At 41.5% G+C, this 22,607-nt stretch overlaps 1 protein-coding gene across 2 annotated transcripts in view; it reads right to left on the bottom strand.

Moving 5' to 3' along the window:
• Positions 1 to 2,181: 2,181 nt before the first annotated feature.
• FAM168A (family with sequence similarity 168 member A) overlaps positions 2,182 to 22,607 on the bottom strand; it is a 345,391-nt gene continuing 324,965 nt past the window's right edge. For both annotated transcript variants that reach the window (XM_069203838.1, XM_069203839.1), the window contains 3 exons: positions 22,281 to 22,455; positions 20,860 to 20,993; positions 2,182 to 9,595 (listed from right to left, as the gene is read on the bottom strand). In XM_069203838.1, coding sequence (XP_069059939.1) covers positions 20,881 to 20,993; positions 22,281 to 22,455 — 288 coding nt within the window. In that variant the 3' untranslated portion in view covers positions 2,182 to 9,595; positions 20,860 to 20,880. The remainder of the gene's footprint in view (positions 9,596 to 20,859; positions 20,994 to 22,280; positions 22,456 to 22,607) is intronic.

Here is a 22,607-nt window from a genome sequence, read left to right as displayed (position 1 = left end):
TTTAAAACTTGCCAGATGGGTGACTCCATCACAACGGTAATGGATATCCCATCTGCAGAAATCTAAATCCCATTATTTTCTATGGGATTAATAATTTGGGGGATGGGATATCAGTCACTGCTGTGACAGATTAACCTGTCTGCCAAGTACTAAATAAGGACCAAAGTCTAGTTGTCCCCACGAATCTAACACACTTTATTTGTTGCTCTAAATTCTCTCTGAAACACAATGGGCCTTTTTGTAAACTCTAAAATAATACATCCTGTCCCATTTCCTGGAAGATCTATCTTTACTTTCACGTTTCCCATTCAAAACCTTATTTTCTTCCTAAAGTCATCCTGTTAAAAGGAGTCCACCTGTCATACTTGCTGATGGTCAATATGAAAGCGACTTGTAACCTCTGATGTTTTAAAGGGAGACAACAGTATGTAATTGATTGAAAAGGTTATTAGCTGTGTAAGTGTTCCTGGGAACTAGCAGATCAAGTTCATACTTCCCCACGGGCTAGATGATTTTTTAAAAGAAATCCTCATAAACCTGAAGCTCTTGAAATGAGACAGATTGCAAGGAAGCATTCCTTACCTTTATTCCACGTGTGCTATGCTGCAGCTGGTTTGACTGCCACAGAATAGCCGTCTCTTGTCTAGCCCCATGTTTCGTTCCCCTGCATGTGTCAGGTTTCCTAACTGAGCAAAGTAGTATCGGGCAACTTCCTGCATGCCAGCCCCTGGCATGTGCTGTATGCAGAAAAATAATTTTTACCAATAGTGGAGAAATTACAGTGTTCATCTCCATGATATTTTACTTTGGATAACTCTCATTGTATTCTATAATTTAATATGTTTATGTTAATTAAACTTTCTTGCCAATTCAAGATGGCTGAACCCTTTTTTTTTTTTTTTTTTAATCATGGCACCTTCGAGTTTCTCACTATTATGAAGAGATCCGTTGTATGTCCAGTTGCATCACAATTGGTCCTGAATCATTGCTCTCTCACTTGTCTTTGTGGGCTCCATATCTCTCCAGTTCCTGTTTATTCTCTGCTCATCTCTAAATGCTCGGCCTGGCCAGCGGGAACGTTTTTTCTAGTCTCCAGTTTTTTCTCCTTCTTGATGGGTTATCTTCTGGAGCAGTTCTGGACTTCCTGATCAATTTTGGTTCAGGTACTTCCTTTGGAAGTAAGCAACCTTTTCTAATACACAGAAAACTCTACAAGCATTGCCCAGAAGACCAGTTCTTGACATGGACAGGTAAAGTCTAATATGTGTTCTGGATGCTAGGTTGAGGAGATTAGTAGGGCATATCATTGTTGATGTAGGGATACATTTAATATTGTATAACAGGGTGATAACTTTAGTGTGCAAAAACTGAAAGGAGAGAGAGGACCATTCATGGATGGTGTGGGGGAGAAAGGCAGATAGATAAAGCAATAATTTAATTCCTAATTATTTTAACCCCCTTAGAAGTTAGCAAATTCAGGCGTTTTGGCAGGGGTGTGGGAAAAGGAAGAGGTGTTAGGTAGTTCCCTATGACGTGCAATGACTTGTTGGTATGGTTTACTGCAGATCCGACAAGGCTGTACTGAGTGAATTTATTTTTAAATATGTTTTTCTTCTTTTTTTCTTCTAGGATGTGGAACAATTCAAGTCGTAAGTGTTTGGTGGGTGTTGGGGATTGAAGTACGTGACAAAGTGGCCTGACTGCAAAGGGTAGATAAGGAACACTTAGCGCTCCTGCACATATTTTGTTGCAAATTAAGCGCTGGAGTCAAGTAGATGCCTTTTGTTGTACAAGTTCTGGATCAAATTATCTTTATTCAGTATTACTAAGGTTTCCACTGTGTGTGCTCCGGCACAATGCAAAACTAGTAATCAAACCTGATTCACCACAATAGGTAACCACAACCTCAGTCAATTAGCAGAACATGAAGGTCCTAGCAATGACCACAGGCTTGAGGGATCCAACCAGTTGCATTGTTGACGGCCCCTTTTAGAAAAGGTGAAAGTTACATAATTGTAAAAATACAAATACACAGTACAAAAGTGCAACTAACAGAAATCATTTTCACACTAACATATCAGGCGTATGATACAACTACTGGGTACTGAAAGTGTAAGTACTACATAACAAATACGGTTATTTCCTACAAAAATAAATAACATCAACACAAAGGAGCCACTCCACTTTTTTGGAAATATTTTAATAGTTGTCAATGGTCTACATCTTACAGTAAATATCATACAGTTACAAACTCTTGGCTTAAAACTGTCAGGTAAATCACCAACAGATCATCAAAACCAAACCCAATCCAAATAAAGGGATCTGTGGCGCGCTTCATAGTCACAAGCGAAAAACCGTGGGGCTTCCTGGAAAGACAAAACAAGTTCAAGACTGAGTCCTAGGAAAATACCATGAAGTCCTCAGACTTTATTTTGGAAGACATTTGGAATTGTAGTATTTTTTGCTGCAGAGGCCCAATAAAAAAATTTAAATTCAGATACCAAGGTTATGTTTTAATTTGAAAGGAAAATATACTACAAAGGAATAAAGAAAAAAATAGTAACATTCTCTGTTTGTGTGAATATTTATGTATACACTCAAACCAGAGACACACACATACATACATTTATATTTGAAAGTATGAGAGCAAAACTTCCACACTGTGGGCTGAGGAGTCACAACAAGGTTCAGCCTACCTTTCAGAATGGAATACGGAGAATAGAAAGCACAATACTTGAACAAGGAATTATTGCTTAATAAGATCCACTTTTTATATTTCTGTGAAGTTAAGAAGCACAGACTGCTTCTATTGTTAGAGGCCATTTGTTAACAATGGCTTGATTAAAGCATCATGTTCTATTCTATTATATAAGGTATTTATGTCTAGGTTTCATGCTGAATTCTGTGTGTCTGCCTTTGTACAGGTCACTGATTTGTTTACACAAGACAGTGGCATGATAAACCCACCATGCTGGTAAATTTCTTCTGATGGAAATCATGGTGCAATCATCGAACAGTTCTGAATGCAAAAACAAAATGCCAGCAAGTAACTGCAGAATCCCAGGTGGAATATGAAGAATTGGGGGCGGAGAACATGCAATAAAGTAAGGCAGTGCCGGAGAAAAGGAGGGTGGCATGGTTAGGTTTACTGCAAGCCTGCACTACCCAAAGGGTTTGATCAACAGAGGCGGAGGGCTTGGCCTATAGGTGACAACGCCCTATTGGGGTCTCCCATGCACTAAGCTGTGGGGAGACCTGGTGTCATGAAACAATCAACCCTGAGGCTGAAATGACCCAGAATCCGAAGAAGCGACCATGGAGGAACTGCAGAGCAGAGAGAAGCAAGAGGTAATACCTGTTTTTACATTTGTGACATGAATATGCACAAGTCGGTCAAAATTCTTGAACAGTGGTCCCCTCTTGAGGAGTTAGAAAAATGTACTGCTACCTATAAAAATAGGCTTATTGAAGTTTGACAGCCTTTCACTGTGGTCCGTAGGCTTCCTAATGGAAGACTGATGACAGATCCATTATTATGACTGTTGTGCAAGAGAAGATTTCTGTGAATACGAGAAACGTGAACTCGTGGCAACTGCCTCTTTTCCTCTCTGTTCATGTATTTGTAGCAGTGACCTCCTTCCTGCTACCGCCTGTTAATCACTGGGAGAGACAGTAGTAGTTTTTCTTCATTAAAATCCTCTTTTTTTGTGCTTTATGCGGGGTTTGTGTACATGGCTGCCTCAAGCTCACACCTTATTGTGATGGTTTTGTAGCAGTTATGCTAGAAGACGCATTATCAGTCGGATGACAGAGGCAGAGGGAAAGGCCAAACCATGGCCACAAAGTGCCACGAAAAAGCCTGTGATTCGGTACATGCACCGTACGTGCTTGAGTTATGGATCAAGTGTACCCTTGATTACTAAACCACGAGTGCAAAACGAGTCTTGCAAAAATGACACTGTTCTCAAGCATCAGCTCCATTTGTTGGTGAATTGTTGTGCGTTCCTTACTCAGAAAACACATGTCGCCTTCCATCCTCCATCCCACCCCAGTGAGTGTTTCTCATGAAGTATGATGTGTGGGTTTGAGCTCACCCAAGTCTTTTGTGTACAGAGAGCAGGGGCACTGCATCTCGCTGTGCCCCCAGTGCCTGCACCCTTCAACACAAGTGTGGAAGTATTGCACATCTCTTTCCTGAAGGAAGAAAGCCCACAGGCTTGTGTTCTGAAGCGGCCATTGTTGCTCAAAGAAGCACCTGGTCTCAGTTCGACTACAATGCTCCTCTAGCCAGGAGTAACAAACATCAATCAGTAAAACAAAGACTTAAATAACACTTATGGTAAAAAGCGCTTAAATTACATATCCAGAACTGCAAAAAAGATTTACTAGGTTATTATTGTTCATAAAATACAGGAGCAAATACTCGTACACATGGTTCAATCGCTTGGAGCAACAGTCAGTCTGTGCTCCAAGGTTCACTGACATTGAGTTGGGCCAGCGCAACTATTAATATGCATTTTTTTTTCAAGTCTTGCATTACAGCACATTCTACAGCAAAGGTTTATATGGATTGGATGAAAGGTTACACAATTGCAGCTTCAAACCAATGGCATTGTCTCAGGTGATATACGCTTACGCTTTTGCATGCAGGACGTATTGCCTGCAAGTATATACTGCACATGTACTAAAGACAGAAGAGGCTAAATCCGGTTTCTTCTGCACTAGTCCAAGATTAATGGATAAAAAAAATAACAAAAATAAAATGTTTCCACCAAAATAAAGACATAAAAAAATAAAATTAAAACAAAAATGTTATCTAAAATACTCTGTCATTTTGTTTCCAAATTAAATCATCAAAAATCGAGGAGCTATATCCACAGCTCGCATTTCCTGCATGCTTCCTTCGCAGTTCCTTTTACCATTCATATTGATTAAGTTCTAATTCTCAAATCCAATGACATATTAGGGCACTTTGTTTCAGTTTAAAGTACTTTTGTCATACAATTAACAAATCTTAATAAAATAAGTGACTGCACTAAAACTGAGCCAACCTTTACAACAGTCTAGGACTGATAGCTCATTCAAGATCCAACTGCAATTCATTTGGGGCTGAAAACTTCCTTTTTGCACCAAGGACACATTCAGATCTACATGTGTGCCTTTCTTGTACACTTTGTGGAAACCAGGACTACAGCTTTTCCCATACTTGCAAACCTATGGAGAATAAACTAGACCGATCAAAGAACCTTCAGAACATAAAGTTCTTTAATTTTTGTAAACTACCAATTCAAGTACTGCTAGCTACATGGTCCAACTAGTGGCAAAGAGGTTCTGCAAGCAGGACCTTTCTTTATTCCACAATCCTCTTAATATGTTGCTGCCTTGCACTATCATTGAGCAGGTATGAGCAAGCTGATGGGAGTGACTTCACCTCATCTCAATTAACAGCAGTCCACAGAAATAAAAGTGTTGATTTAACGTATTGTAAGAGGACTGTAAATTCCTGCTTTTGGGAACTTAAACCAGATTGTTCACTATGTTTGCATAGTATACAAAAAAATCTAACAAGCAGTCCAGTCTTGGAATGCTACTCTTTTCTTTGATGTTATACAATTTGGTTCTGGAATCCATTCTAATGTCTGTTTTTGAAAGCAATATGGCTTGGTAAGTTAGATCTTTTGAAGTCATCTGCATTCATAAATGCAGAACCCCTATGGAACACACACTGCATGAAAGCTCAGTTTCTGCAACCTCTAAAGTAGTGTTCTAGGGAAACTGGTTGCTCATAAAGGGATACTCATGGTTTAATTTCTGTTTCATAAACTAATGTTGTCTTGTTCCAAGATTGAGATATTCCTTGGTAAGCCTTCATTATTGTCATGGTAAACCTAAAACGCAGACCAAGAAATACAACGTCTAAAATGGTCCATTCTAAGGGCAAGCCACTTATGAGAAAACAGAGGTGTACTGATCACAGAGGGAATATGGATCTGCCAATGGAGGACAACGTGCATGATGGCTTCTCCTGCTTATAAGTCTACGCACTCTACCCTACCAGATTAGCGATGCTCCTCTCCATCATTCGTGGGCTTCCCTTAATCTACTAAGACAACGTCATCTGAATCCCTCCAATTCCTCCAACAAAATATAAGATAAAGAGATTTGTTACTAATGTTTCTGTCTTGCAGCTTATTACATAACATCTTCAGCTTGTAGTATTGACACTCAAGAGGGACATGTTCAAAACTAAGGGTTCATACAGTACTCTTGAGAAAGGACGGATTATGGCGACAAATGAGGACTTAGGTACATTCTAATGATGATATTTTGAGGCTTTAAATAAGAGTTTCCTTCTGCGTAATAGTCTTTTACTGAGACTTGGTGCACATTAACCACACAACACAGCAATGGGTATTGCACTTGTTTTTCATGCACTATTGTAATGCAAAAGGTCCCCGACAGAGTTAGAATTTGGTCAATGATGGTTAATTCAAGTTTACAGAAACACCTAGATTGTACATATAATTTGCTGAATAAGAAGAAAGCATCTCTAAAAGCCAAACTGAACACTAGGAAAGCTTTTAGTTTGTGCTATAATATTTTCTCTTGACTGGATTAAAAGAACCAGCGATTTAGAGCATATCACAAATTCCAAATATGTTTCCTTTACATATATAGTGTCTATTGAGCCCAGTGCAAGTGCACTCTCCCATGCCGGCCCTCTGATGTATTAAAGTACCTTTCTAGCATCATTCAATAATCCATGAGAGCTATAATATGATTAAAACACTGATTACATTGGGAAGGCTGATATGTAGTCATTAAAACATTAATTCTATAGTATACACTGACATAAAAATTAGGTGTGCACTGTTGAACAGCTAACAAGGTAGGCAGTCCAAATCATCACTCTTTTCCCTAAATAACGCAGAGGTCAGGAATTGGCAAGTCTAAATAATGCAGGCAGATACCTACAATACCATTTTCTAATATGAAGCACCAGACTAAATGCCTGGTACACTGGTCTACTTTCCGAGGCAGGAGAATTTAACAGTTAAGGTGCCCTGGGTGATGGCTGGCAGAGAACATGGAACGCCTAAGTACGATTACTCTGAAAATGCATAGTGCAGCTGTGTGAGTGACTGGTGTCTTGAGTAGCATATATCCTTTGCCAGCATTACAACTACAAAGCTGACGGCCGCAAGCTGCAAGATCCTTCATGGAACATCCCCAATAGCTCCTCAGACGTTCCTCCCATCTATGATCATGCAACTACATAAAGTTTAAATAATAGCAATCTCACTGCATGAAATTCATTTTAAAATAGCTGCTTTTAAAAAAGTGGGCAATCTCACCAACATCCCTTACTACAGCACCTTATCTATAGTATGTGTACCAGCCAGAAGAGAATGGGAGCCCAGCATTCCATAAAAGGTTAGGTGGATAGCATGAGGAGTGCGGTCAGCGATTTATCCCATATGATGTGCTAAATACACAGACTTTCCAGTGCTCCATCAGAAAAGCCTGGCATTGGTTATCGTGACGTTTGTGTTTGATGGTTTGGAATGAGTTGGCTGGAAAAGAATGCTCCAGTATCCTCCAGTAGATGCCTCCGTTCAACAGTTTTAAGTTACTCGCTGCTTTGCAAAGCCCACCAGCCAGCTACAAAGTTTACTACTGCTGAACCTAATGTTCAACTCAAGAGCCTATAAAAGCCCAAAGGAGGTCATGTGCTGAAGGACCACAAAATAGATTCTCCTTGGTACAGTAATGAAATGGCCCAATAACAACACAGTAGATCTGCACATCATGCCTAGGTCTTTAGCAGCTGCTCTCCTCATCCACACTCTTGCTCTTGACTGGCCCTCCTTTAAGCCATGGAAGGCTATTCTTTAAACTGGTCCTCCCTGTCAGAGTACTTCTTTGCCTGCAAAGTTCCTTCCCTCTTTTGAAAAACCCACAGAAATAGGATAAACCATATAAATACCATTGCTAAATTGAAATTAGGGTTATCCATGAATACCTCTTCGAAAACAGCCCTCAGCATTGACTCCTTAACTCTGTGGTACCTATTGCTGCTCTCATGTAGGTACGTTATTCCATTGCCCTTATTTTTACTACACAAGATGGGTTTTTTTCAGGTTAGGAGGATACGTTATTGCTATGTATTTTGTACTCTGGTCCCTTTGGTCTCCTGTGATTCTTTTGTAAAAAAGCAATATGTGCTTACAAAGGATGTCCATACTCAGAGAAGCATTACCTTGCAGATCTGAGATTGTTTTCATAGACTCTGCACCACCGTGTCCAACTAGAAAGGATAAGCATCCCAAGAAAGAAAGTACAACATGGCGGAAGACAGACGTGGAAGGGGAAATGTTATATACCATCTGATCCCTTCTGATACACATCTCTCCCTCCTTGCAGCCCAATCAACACCTTTGCTTGAAGAGACTCCATGCTAATGAGGCCTTTATGCATCTCAAAATCCTATGGCACACTCCTTGTCCTTGGAGGTAGTAAATGCTATTGCAGTTAAAAAAAATACATGGTTAGGAAGTATTATGTATTGAAGAAATGATGACAGAGTGTTTACTGTTATACAACCTATCTGCCCATGGTATATTTTGCTAAGCTCAATGATCTGTACATAATCTCTTCAAATCTTCTCATTCAAGAACTTCTTCATCAACATTTGGTTCCCCCTCTTTGTTCAGGATCCGAAACCCACCTTTTCCAAAAGAATATTGTGCACCCTACCTAACTTAGTGTTAAACTTGTACCAAATGTGAAAAGGCTAACGGGTTAACCAATAAGGAGTGATGCCCTTTCTAACATGCGGAATCAACTCTTCCTACGCCACTATATGGTACTGATGTTCCTGACCTCTTCTCCCACCCCGACATTGACAATACAAAGGACTAGAAAACGTGCAAAACACTGACCTGCTCTATAATCACTTTCCTACCGTCTACGACTGGTGTTACGCAACTGTTATGACAATGCCTCTGTATTTCTGTTGTTGGCCCTGGGACAACTTTATGCAGAAAGGTAAATAAGCTATCTAAAATGGTATTTGGAAGACACCTTAATGTGCTAATTACTCCAAATATTGTCAATTATGTCCTAAAATGTATTAAACAAATTTACAGGGTTGTATGAAAACAAAACAGGCTCATGTTCTATTTTTGTCTCTGGCCAACAACCTTTCTTATTTTCAAAGTAAAATTTACAGTGCTACTACTGAAATACATGAGAGCCTTTCTCCCTAGCTCTGCAACACTACGCCTAGTCCACACCACGTATCACTGTCATGCGACTGACCAAAGTAAGAGAATGTAAGACAATTCTCAGAGTGAACTTGGCATCACCATGAAAGGGTAGCCAACAGAAAGAGTGAATGGTACAGGTGGCAAAAAGGAGCAAAATATAGGAAAATGTGGCTTTAAAAAAAAAAACACAAAAAATGCATAAAGTGACCCTTGCATTAGTCTTGTTTTCTTTTCTGTTTTGTTCTTGCAGTTGCGGTGCCATTATAACAGTTGCTCCAGCACCAATGTAAGACTTGAGTAGTTGCATACAATGTTTAACTGTAGATCTGTAAGAAGAAACAGTAGAAAGTTAGTGACTGACATGTGCAGCAGGACTTTAACATTTGGGATGCAATGTATAGATGACCACCAGCACCCCACTTGATGTACCCCTGGGTGACAGCAAAGAGTACTTGCCTCTGGTAATTGGCACTGATAAGGACTACCCTTCCATAATCAGATCACCACAACAACTTTAAGCAGAAGAGAAAATGTACCTTAAGTGGTTAAAGGAGAAAGTGCCAGTGTATACACTGCCTATCAAGTCATGCAGACCAGTGCAGCAGTACCTGTATGCGCCCTGATGGCATCATTCTACAATCTGAAAACAGCAGCCAGCAAGGCCAAACATACGGTTTAGGAGTACTGTGAATGAGAGCTGCCTATTAACATCACAGCTTTAATCACAGGACACAACATATTGGACATTAACAATATGATAAAATGAATGAGGGTTCACTTTCTAGGCCACACTCCATTCATTTGCCATTTGTCTTTGATGCACTGTATAATTAGTGCATATAACCATGATTTATGGCAAGAATATTTTTTTTATTATTTCACTGTTTGGAAGCCACACTAGAAGGCTCTGGGTAACATGTCACCCTCAAGCAGTGCAGTGCCCACCACCCATCTGCTTGTTAGAAGACTCTTCAAGGACTGAAAATGTCGCATTTAAGCAAACTGCGACCTCGTCCAAATGGGCGAAGCAAGCTGCTGGAAATCTTGGTACTGATGATGTGACCACCTCTAGCCACTGGGCCATCTCTGGCCTAGTTGCTTTTATGGCATTTAACAGGAGTGTTTTTGCTTCACTGATCCAACTGCAGTCAAGGACTTGAGCTTGATTAGCAATAATGCTGTCAACAATCACTGGAGCCAAGGTCTTGCTACCAAAGGGTACGCATAAGACCTTAGGTCTACCCCCGAAAGAAGCCTGAGGAGAAAGCCAAAAAAGCCACATAAAAGTTAGAAAGGCAAACTGACACTGCTGCTTCTTTTCCCTTATTGGCCTGTGGTGATCAAGTTCATATCATCCTTCTGTGACATAAGGGGAGGAACAGCCTAGCACTGGGACAAGGGCTGCAATAAAAACAAAGGCAGGCTGAGGACAGCACGAGGATCCCTTTGAAGTAAATGGCAGCCGAGAGTTCGGGGGCTACAGAGCAGTTTTTCAAGAACACGTAGAGAGTTACGGCTCATTATGCGCCCTCACCTACGGCTCGGGACCACAAGTGTGGGGTGGGTAATTAACAGCTGTTATTGTCTGCAAGTGCAGGCTATAATGGTCAATTACTTTGGCAATGGGTGTCATTTGGGCATCAAGACAGAGGAAGATGAGTACACACTGGTGAAGCAATGCCAGCATCATGATGGAGGGAAATCATTTATTGAGCAAAATGGGAGCCTAATGTTGTATTAATGGGGTCATCTGATTACTAATGATAAAATAATCTCAAAACCACCACCAATGTCAAACAAAGCGGCGTTCTAGAATGTCTATGGTTGGTGATTGTTAGTGATGCAGGACTAGGTGAAGAGAACTGTTTTTTTCTCTTCACCGGATAGCCCCCTTAATACACTATGGGACATGATTCTGAACTGGAAGGTCAAAGTTCACTGATTCTATCATTATAAAACACATGGAACACTACGGAGGCACTATTTCTGGAATGTACAATGCCTGACCTCAGAACCATTCACAAACATGGCAGTAGGATGTCTTCCTCTGTCATGGCAACACCTACTACTGAAACAGTATTAGGAAAATAATAGCTCTGATTTGTTATTGACTTACGATGCAGGCATAAGGAACTAAAGCTTAGGTATTTTAAGATCATGTATGATTGGTCCTGGACCCCTGCTTGACTACCCGCAGCCGGTCTCAGCCCCCACTTGACTGACAGCAGGTACCACCTCTCGCACAACAACCTGATACATGTTCTCTGGTCCTAAAATAAACTAGAAAGGTGTGACAATAATACATAATTTTCTGTAGTGTAATACAGAGGATTCTGCAATCCCTCTATAAACACTAGTCTCTAATTACCTTATTACAGGCAACTTGTGATGCACCTAGTTACCTGTAATAAAGAAATTACTTATCCGTGCAAGTGAAATAACTTATTACAGTTGAGTTCTGAAGAGACAATGGCAGGTCATAGAGCATAATAAAAGCTCTAAAAAAAAAATGATAATAAAACATGTCTTTTCCTTCTTCTGCTCTGTGTTTGTAGATGAATGATAAACAGAAAACAGATATTTGTGACAACATGTTTATTTTTGCACACCTTTGGTAATTCTGCATATTTCCACACATTCCAAGCTACAGTGCCTTTAAAAAAAATTCTGACTTGCATTAAACTGATTCTAATATCTTTAAAGGGCTACTGCTTTTTTGTTTTTTTGGTGTGTTTCATTTTGCAACAGAGATTCTACTTTTACTCCAAATACTTACAAACATACTATCTCTTTCATATGAAAGAGCAAAACACCAAGGTTTTAAGTGGTTTCTGAGACAGGTAATGGCGTGACCATGAAATTCCAAGGCCTTATAAAGGAATTCAGACTCTTTCATCCATATGGTCACAAAAATCCAATGTGACTTGCAATATCCTTATTATGCACGGCAGAGGGCACGTTTATTGCTCCTTGTAGCTTTCCCCATTACCATCACCTATTGGGCTGTTCGGTGAGTAGGCTGTTGCTGGTACATCACCACCCACTTACCCTTTCCCACCTACTCCGCCACCTATTGACCTCCATTCTGCTCTTTTCAAACTGTGGATCAGACTTTCCCCCAACAGGTTCATATTTGTCCTTTTATTTAATGTTTTGAACTCCTGCAGAGTTATAAGCAATGGTTTACTTTGGTGAGTCTGCTGTGCTGATACTAACAAAGCTTCTGCACTATGGCTTCAATGTAACATTTTTTGTAAATAAATTGTTAAAAACACTCATTTACAGGCCCAATGTTCAGTCAATTAGGCTATACTATTTTGCCTTTTCAAATGTAGTAAATCTTGGTATGGTGTGCTATTTTGGGTACAGTGCCATGCCTGCCACTGGTATGAACTTATAACATTGCAATTTATTCTGGTCTCTGCAAGGTTGTGTCCGCCCCCAAATAGTGAATGCTAAAGCAAATTCACAGCATTGAGCATCCCCTTATAGCCCTTCACAGTAAAGAGGAATCTGTGACTGACAGGTCAGAAATGTTGTAATACATATATAAAGAGATCAGTACTAATAAATTAACCCTTCTTCTACATCGTCACAACTTACACGAGAGTGAGCTTCTGTGCACATAAATGGGCATCTCGAGGATGGAGCAAAATCTGGGACTCAACACCCTTCCATCATTAATGCTAATGCCTTACACCATCGGGAACATGCGTCTCTTTCTCGACACTGAAGCTAGGCGGAAGTGGGTGCTGAAGGTTGTAGTTTGATTAGTGCCATACTCCAGGGATAGGCTCAGGTGCAATATACAAAAGACTCAGCTAAAGGAAGAGTGAACGCCACACCTGTAGTAGTTGACTGGTTTCTTTCGGCACAGGACCAAGGTGATGTGCAAGTGGGTGGTCCCCTTCTGTGATTGCAGACAAGCTCAAACTAATAACATCAAGGGATAATTAACATGCTTTCATTCATCACTGTTTTGCTTTCTAAGCGGCTCTTTGGTGGTCACTGGTAAGGGACCTCAGGAGCCAATCTTCTTCTTTCTGAAGAAACGAGAAGCAACACAATCCCAAGAGAAGACAAACTGAATAAGGAGGTTTTAAGAAAGAGTAGAACAGTCACAATAGTGACCTCCTCCTGTTTTTCAAGATTATTACATAGTGGTAGGGATTTTGTGAGTTTCCTCAGTCAGCGACTTTGGCTCAAGGAGTTTTAATTTACAAAGAGCAGCATGGTTTATGCAACTAGGTGTGATCTCACTCCGGAAATGGACACTCAAAATGCACCAAAAAAATGGAGTGCTTGCAAACAGTAGACAGAAAAAATGCGGTTCTTTCTAAGATAAAATCTGCAAATTCAATACCTGCAAACAATCACCCAAAAGTAGGAGTGAAAATTAATTCTGATGATCACAGTGTTACGCTAAAGATATGGAAATCACTTGCAGATTAATACAAAAAAACAAGACACACAAGAGAGCGAAAAAATCCAGACTAGAGCATAGAGAATTTGTATATGCAGAGGTAGGAGCACAGCCCTATCTCTGTGGTAAACAAACCAGGTCTGATACAGGCACATAGGTCAAAACCACTCTGGGGTTCCTTTCAAAGTCATTAAGGTCTGTGATTTAAGGCACTTATGATTTATACTTGTTCCATTGGGTCAATTTTATTTGTTTGTCATGCACAAGAATCCCAAGGTTTGGTTGAGAGATGTGTGGCTGTCAAATGTTAGAATAGAAGTACACAACCACAACTGAATATCAAACACTTTATATGTCTTTAATAGTAAGGCCTTTAGTGCTGTTGCTCATAAGGGTCCTTCTATAGCGCAGTTTGACATTATTGTGTCATCGCAGCACCTTTCAGTAGTCCAGAGTCTTCTAAAACTGTAATGATCCTGCATTCGACCAACTCCATGATTTGCTTCTCCATGAAGGGATGTTGATCAAAGTAGATGCTATGAACGGTCATTGCCAGTGCAGACAAAGGGACTTGCCCCATCATCCCAGGCAACAAATGGGGAGTGATAAAGGGTACTACAGCCCCACGAGAAGGATCCCGGTCATGCCCCGCTGGGAAATAATTAGCTTGCATACTCAAGTGACTGATTCATCATCTTGCAGATCATGGAACAAAAGTTGGAAAAAAACAAAACAAAATAGGCATAGGGTTACAGAAAGGGGGGAATTAAGGTAAATCAAATAGATTATATCATATAATCAGTGTTAGATATATGGCTATATTTAGGGGAGTCCCACTTTGAAGACAGTTGCATGTTGGGAAGAGCAGTATCCCCAGATGGGACTTGCAGTACGTGTGCATCTGTTCTAGAATCTTAGTCAAGACAATAGTCTCTCACAAGATGTGAACAAGCAGTTGCTTTGCAGTTCTTGAAAATAAGAATATCTCTTACTAGCACAGCAGTACCTGTAATACCCGAGGTTGAATGTGCTTTTGGATCACCAATCAAAGTTTTATTCGCTTTCTGGTAACAAAGTCAAATGCAAGAAAATATCCATCTAGACAGAGATTGCTTGGATGTGGCCCCACCTGTACATAATGGACCATAATTGACAAACAACTGTCTGGATATTCTGATAGCCTTAGTTGTGTCTAGAAAAACAAATCAGGCCTCTTCTCACACCAAGAATGGCATCTCTGTACCTAAGACGACAGGTTCTGAAAGAACATTTGCAAAATAATGATTTGGTTTACAGGAAACTAGTTTAAGAGGGAATCCAGAATGAATTCTCATCACCACCGTATTGCTTTAAAAACTCTATATGGCTCATGGGATCGCAGAGCCTTTGTTTCGCTAACCCTGGATGCACATGTTATAGTCACAAGGAACGTGGCCTTCAGGACAGATGAAGGAGGGCTTAGGACTCGCTCGAATGGAGAGCCCATGAGTCTTGAAAGGACAATATTTAACTCCAAAAGGGAAGAGGGTCTCCAAATTAGGGAGGGATAATCTAATGCCCTCTAGAAAATCCTTAACCACTGATATCTTGCAAAAAGAGGTTGATGAAGGACATTTTCTGTAGCCAATATGGCTGCCAGGTGGACATTTATGGAAGAAAATTGTAATCCTAACCTAGGAACTAAGCAGTTCTGAGAACACCAGATGCAGAATCTCCTGCATGTAAAAGAATAAAGAGCTCAGGTGGATGGATATTTACCTTCCCTTAGAAAGTCAAGACCAATGGCATGACTGTGACCTTGTTTTAGACCCATGGCAAGGCCTGGAATGGAGTGCTGGGTATCTAGAATGCCTTGGATGCACCACTCCAGGAGTAGGTTCTCAATGTCGAGGAAGGCACCATCTTTCCCTTTTGTGTCTCCTCTTGTGGCTCCCTGTGTGGAAGTCCTCCGAGACGACTGTGACATAGTCTAAGAACTAAGAAGTGTGCAATCTTTTCACCAAGGTGTAAGATCTTATTCTTAAAGGATTATTGCTTGTTGAGCCAATTATTCAGAAGGGCTAAACTTTGTTAATAAGGACTGGGCTTGTGCAAGTTTTAGTTGTTAGTAGGTATGCGAATTGATACATTGCGAACGTACATGTAGCGCATTGGAGTGCTGTAAAATAGGGGATAGGCATAGAATTGAGGGCAAGTATGACATGCCTACAAACGTGAGCATTCTCTTCTTTGGTATCCATGTGGAGTAAGTGACTGAAGTAGTTACGTTTTTAAGTGGTGTTCCTTGTAGAGGAAATTCTTCAGCTTCAACCTCAAGTGTAGCTGTAACAGTGTAGATTTCACCTGCTTTTAGATCCCTCTGGAGAATTTCAGTTTTTTTCACTCTACAGATGACTTACCCCTGTGGCAAGCCTGACTGAGGCCCCGATTACGAGATTTGCGGTCTGAGGACCGCCAAACCCACAGTGGCAGTCAGACAGCCACACTCCTGGTCATCCGACCACCAGATTACAACCCTGGCAGCTGGACCACCAGGGGACCACTGCCAAGATTATGGAACCTGAGTGGGGTGGTGGCGGTTGGAGTCGTGGGAAGCCACAGTGGGCTGAGTTCAGCACTGCCGTGCTGATCATGAGTCCTCTTTCCACCAGCCTTGTCATGGTGGAGTCCACGCCATGAAAAGGCTGTTGGAAAGCCAGTGCTCGGGCCACAGGGAGACTCCAACACTGCCCATGGCCAACACCCTCAGAATGCGCACTGTCTGCTGTGCTGTTGTGCCATGGCTTTGGCCTCGGCTGCCTTAAAGGAGACAAGGCCAATGGTTTGGCACTGTTTCCGCCAGTCAGCCCAGTAGAAACATCAGAATACGACTGGGAAGGAGGCCGTCTGTATCACGGCAGCCTCCTCCCAGAGGTTTTGGCAGTCGGATCATTCAAACTTCTAAAGTCGTAATGAGGCCCTTAGACACTATTTCTTAGAGCAGGTCTGTAGCACTTTATGAGGTCTTTCAGAGTAAGCCGGAACATTGCATCTTAAGATTCCTGTAATGCAGCTAACTAGATACAGTAGGAAGTGTCAATTAATTCAACACAGAGTGGCAATACTAGACCTTTCCACACAATGGCAGAAGATACAAACATGTGATTCTAAAAAAGTTCTACCCTGCGTACCAGAAGGATGTTTGATATATTCAATTTTCTTAACCACTGACAATGGAAAATCATTGAAGTACACTTTTATGTGCAAATATCAATTTGAGTTGCGCTCATAACAAGTTGGGATACTAATTTTAACATGAAGGAAAATTACTTTTTAGCAAATTTTTATTTTTTCTATGTATGTGTGTCTTCTGTCTTCATTCTGTACTGTGGCATATGTACTGAGTTTGCTTGGCTAAATCTAATACAGCTCTCTCTAGCTCCCACCTGTCAGACCCCATTCGGCAGGACACCAGGCAAACAGAGGCTACTGGGCCCCAACCGTGATGGTTGAGGCCATTTGCCCTTTGGGTTGTGGAGTAAGTTCTAATAAAGCTCTGCAAACTGGGATAAGTACACCCTTTCCGCACTTGATTCTGAAGGTAATAATGGCAAGCAGTCAACAGCTTCTCAGTGGATCCTTGCTTGGGCACTAATACCACTGGAGTGTTCCAAGAACTCCTCAATCACTTTCAAGTCTAACATCTTAGCATGATGTACTTCTGGACTTTGCCTGACAACCTGTAAACTTTGCTTTTCGAGGGCAAGCTAGCCTCTGTATCATCCATCCACACATCAACTGTCAACCCTGAAGCCAGTAAAGAAAAGATGGGAAAATTATCAGAGTAACATTCTTTGCGCTCAGGCATCAGTTGAACAGGCAAGCTGTACCCCATCTACAAAACCAAGTTTCACATCACCATGTAGGATGTCAAGAAGTTGTTCACTGTTCCTTCAATCTCCTTTGTCATCTCTTCGGAGGGTATGGCTTATGCTGTTTCACCTAGAACACCTTTTTGGATCCCTTTGGGCACCTGTGTACACCAATAAGTTAACTACAGAAATCTTCTACACTACCTTGCATGGTTCACACCACTTATCCTATAGAGCTCTTGGACAAATGAGCATCAGCATTAACACCTCTTTACCCTGCTGGTAAACAGTCAGGGAGTGTCACTTTCTGGTCATGGCGCTCCTTTATCAGCCTTTGGCTTGTCTGAAGGTTAGCCTCTGCCCAACTCATGATTGTGTCAATAACGGCCTGAGGACAATCACATAGTACACCACATGCTTTGGAGGTGGCTCCGAAGTTCATGCCTTCCCTCCTCTAACTAAAGTTTGTGTCTTCCTTTCTCTAACTAAAATGAAAGGAGAAGATTCCAATTTCTCTTGAGGTTCTCTGGCAGAGTTCCCATCATGCTGTTAAGGGTACTGTTAAAGCTATTCGCCAACCCATTGGTTTGCAGGGGGTATGCCTTGGAAAATGGTAGGCCCCACTAGCTTGGTAACACATCTCTCTAATGATAGAGGAGATCAAATTTGTGCCCATCAGAAATCAATATTCAAGGAAATCCAATCCCTGAAAATATCCCTAGCAGCATCCTAAGTCCAACTTTCTTAGTTGTGTTCCTCAGAGACACCACCTTTTGATATCTGGTGGCATGATCAACCACAACCAAGATATAATTGCTGCCTGATACAGAGGGTGGCCAAATGGACCAACAATGTCAATGTCCACTCACTCAAGTGAAATAGCTATTACACGCAGGGTCACTAACCACGCCTTGGTTAGTAGAGAAAACAGTCTAGCTTATTCTTTGTCTTTTTTTCATACCCAAATGTCTTGATTCGGTGGGCCAGTGACAACAGGAAATTACTGTGCACTAACGGAATAACAAGCTTCTTACTTGCTCCTGTTTCAGGATTCATAAGCCCATCCGCCTAGGGTACACAATGCCTTCCAACCACAACCTTGATGACCTCCCGGCTTTCTTCTGAAGTCCCCCAAGTGTAGGGCATGTGCCCAACATGTGCCTGGCAGAATTCCTCCTGGGTAGGTCCTTCATTGGCTAACGCATCCTAGAAGTGACCTAGACTCTTACACTTGGTTCACTTTCAGTGCCTCCTCCTCCTCCCATTCTGGAGCATGGTAAATGGACACCAATGCCCGTGCCTTCTCAGAGTCCATCATGATTTGCTCACTACCACAGTCTGGCCCTTTCAAATCTGTGATGGTCCCAGTCTCTTCTTGAACTTGATGTGCAGCCTATGCTCAGGTCCACACAGCTGACTAGGTCCCAGCCATGTAGCCTTCTGGTCCGGATACTAAAGCAGGGGCAATTGAATCACTGCCCAAGAGACATCCAGCATCTTGCTTCTTTTTCACCCTACATCAAACATGGCAGACTTACCTCTGATTTCTACTTTAACGCTGGTGATCAAGGGCTTCATGGTGTCCTCACTGGCTACAAAACCTATGTGACTGGGGTCATGGAGGATATCCTTGTGTTTGAGCTAGTCTCTGCCCTCCCCATGGTCTGAAAGCACCTGCATATCTCAGGGCACTGTCCTTCATTTCACTGATACTAGCCTCCAACACAAACTTCATAGGATTTTAGGTGGATGTGCTTCAGGGCATATGGTTCCCTCTCCTAAATATCCATTGCTAAAAGATGGGTCGAACAGAGGCCTCTCTGTATCTTCACCCATAGTTTATACACTCGCTAGAATGGGTGCAGGTGCTAAAGGGTCTATTACTTTAAAGTCTGTTTTGTAATGCCCATCATTGTGACTACTATGGCAAATTATCACTTTGAACTCCCTTGTGATCCTTACTGGAAACCCAATTCCCTTTCTGCCTGTGTCCTACATTGGACCCTTGAGAACAGCCCGACCCTTAGTCTCTGAGTTGGAAGAAGTCTTTTGGGTGTTTCTCTCTCAGTTTGGCTTAGGGCCATAATACGCCGTCCCTTCATTAATCCTTCCAGCTAACTACACACTTGCTAAAACTGCAAGCTTCTCTGGATTTCTTTGTCATTTCAGACAGGTACCTCTTCAGTGGTGCAGAGCACACCTCCTTGAGTCACTCCAATAACACAACAAACCATAAATTCAAGTTTCAAATGGAATATCATCCACTCTCTTGCTCTCTTTGAATCTCTAGAAGTACTGAGATGGCTTCTGTCCAAACCGCCTCATCTGAGATTCATTCATTCACTTGTAGATCATCTGATCAGCTACAAGCATTCTCCCAGTGACTGCTGTTCCTCATATGGGCAAGTGACTCATTAACGTGGCCGTTTTAGACACATCATTCAAAACCTACAAAATCAAAACTCAGAAACCATTCCAAAATATCTTATCCCACTGGTTACAGGAGCAGATACACTTGCAGAGTTGGAAGTGAAATCACATTTCCCAGGTGTAGCTGCCTCTGATCCCATCATGAGCTTGTCCTTCTCTAAGGGTAGCCTTACTTACTCTCCAATTCTCCCTATTTCTCCTACCTTTCCCTTTCCATTTAATCTTTCTCCCTTCTACTTCCCCCCGCGGCCCATTCCTCCAGTCTTTCCTGCCTCTTTTCCTTGGGTCCTGGAAAGCTAATCACAATTTCTCTCCCTTGAAATTCCTGGCCTTCGCCTCCTCAGCCATAGCTTTGTGAATCACCAAGTTCAAGGTCTCAGTCAGACAACCCACCAATGAGATGCAGTTAGTGACAGTGAGGAGGGGAGGGGTGCACAATGTATCAGGGAAAACAAAGAAAGCAACTGCAGTGTTTCATAGTACTTTTGATGTATTTGGGGAAAATCTGTTCTAAGGGGCTACAAGAATCTGACAATACAGTACTCCATCGATCAGGTTCTTCTGTACAGCCCAGTTCCTTTTACTGGTCCTTAACAAAACCTACATCGATCTCCCTGTCCTAGTTTCTGGGAGCCCTCAGGCTTCTGACCAAATGCAGATATCTGAACTAATTCAAGGATAGAGTGTCAGGGTCTACTCCCACCAACCTTGAAATTGCTACTGTACTAAGCAGGTGATGCTGTATACAAGTTGATCTTATTACGGTACAAAGACATTAACTACTCCCAATTAGACCCCAGATACACCTTTGTTCATTGTTCAGAGTATGACAGGTGTATAGATCCGTATCATGAGACGGCTGCAATGCCAGCTTGCTACTACTTACATGGATTTTGCCACTGTTTGTTTACCAGTGCGGAGGCACATAGCTGTAAGTGGGCGTTCCTTGAGCCCTGTATGTTGGCACAGACACGGGATGTGCTCCAATGGCAGTGTGTTGGGGAGTTGTCAACAGGGTGCCTGGTTAGAAAAACAAAAGAAACAGGATATATCTAGGATAACGTTTATAAACTGATAAACATAAGGGCATGGTACAGCCAAGACAGAAACTGCTTCCCTCTTAGGTAGGAATATTGTGTTGGTGGCACGCCTACAAGCTCACAATGTAACACGTCCCTTCTTACAATGTGGCAAGTAGGCGCTGGAATATGTGAATAACTTATCCTTGTATCCTGTTAAGATTTTAAAGAAAGATAAACTGCATCCTCTTTAAGAGTATTCTAAATCCATCAATTTGTCTGTACTCGCAGGGTGACTACTTGAAACCTTGCCTTTCCTTTCCCAATTAATTCAAATAAAAGGCACTTTATGCAGTGATTAAAAGGTAATAACATTTTTTTTTTAAATATAAGAGTAGGGCCCTAAGTTTTTCTTAGAAGCTTGTCGCTGGCACTGCTGAATGCCAGCGCTGCCGTAATATTAAGGTTGTCTAGTCTTCATTCAACTTCCTATCTCTTTCCTTCATCACTCTACACTTTCTTCTCTTTAAATCCTGAACATTCTTTTTCATTTCTGCCTTGTCACCTAGACACTGTTCTTTTTTATCTTTCGCTGCCTTTTTCTCCCCCCTTGTTTGCCTTTCTTTTTCTTTCTCTTGTCAAAGTCTGATGATGAAAATTAAGTCCCAAGAGAACTCATGCCCATCACTTATAACCACTGGCACAAATTAAGCACTGACATTTAGAAGTGGAATCTCTTGCTAGGTCCTCATGGTTTTCTGTGCGAGGCATGCTTATTGAGGGAAGTGAAGCAATGAATCATAAATTCACTTCAGGAAAACCATGAAGCCGAACAATTCTATATATGTCTGAGATTTGTTTTGGCTTTACAGAAAACAATATGAACTCATTTAAAGTTGTATTCAAGAATTCCCCTAAACTGAGATACTAATAAAATCCTGACCAACCCATATTAAGACTGGTCTTAAAATGCATGTAAATGTTCACCAGATCAGAACGTTCACATATTAAGGTGTATGTGGTGAACCTTAACATTTAAAACTACTGCGTATGCAGGATATTTAATAAATGAAATGCCAAATATATTGGAATATGTGTACCACCCATGGAAGACAAGAATTCATTTACAGAAAGAATTTGACACATTCTTTACAGAAAAGAATGTCCCCTGAATCGCAGATAAGCATGCAATCAAGTGATGGTGGGCACTAGTATGGGTCTATGGATGACCTCCTGGCATGCAAACTTTGTTACTTTTTCTCAAACAGACCCCCAAGGGTATTCGTACCGGCTGACATGGCCATGGTGGTCCCAGCAACCATTCCCATAGCCACACCATTAGTTCTAGGTGCTGCAACCGGGGCTGGATAAATGGCAGATGGAATGCTGTTTGGCTGCACGACAGTGGTGTGGTGGATGACGTGAGGCTGTGCTGCGTACACCGGCTGTGTGTAGTAAGCTCCCTGACGCACAGGAAGGAAAAACAAGAAACAAAAGAGTGGTCAGTGCTAGTTATTAATGCAAACCAGGTTTAACATAGGCATCAATGAGGTATATATTTGTAAAGGAGCCATATCATGCTGCATCCTTGTTCACGTCACTCAACTTTTACAGG

This window comes from Pleurodeles waltl, chromosome 8, assembly GCF_031143425.1.
Source record: "Pleurodeles waltl isolate 20211129_DDA chromosome 8, aPleWal1.hap1.20221129, whole genome shotgun sequence".
In the NCBI taxonomy this organism is placed as follows: Eukaryota; Metazoa; Chordata; class Amphibia; order Caudata; family Salamandridae; genus Pleurodeles; species Pleurodeles waltl.
Note: the sequence above shows the minus strand (reverse complement) of the source record. Positions and strands in the feature narration are given on the sequence as shown.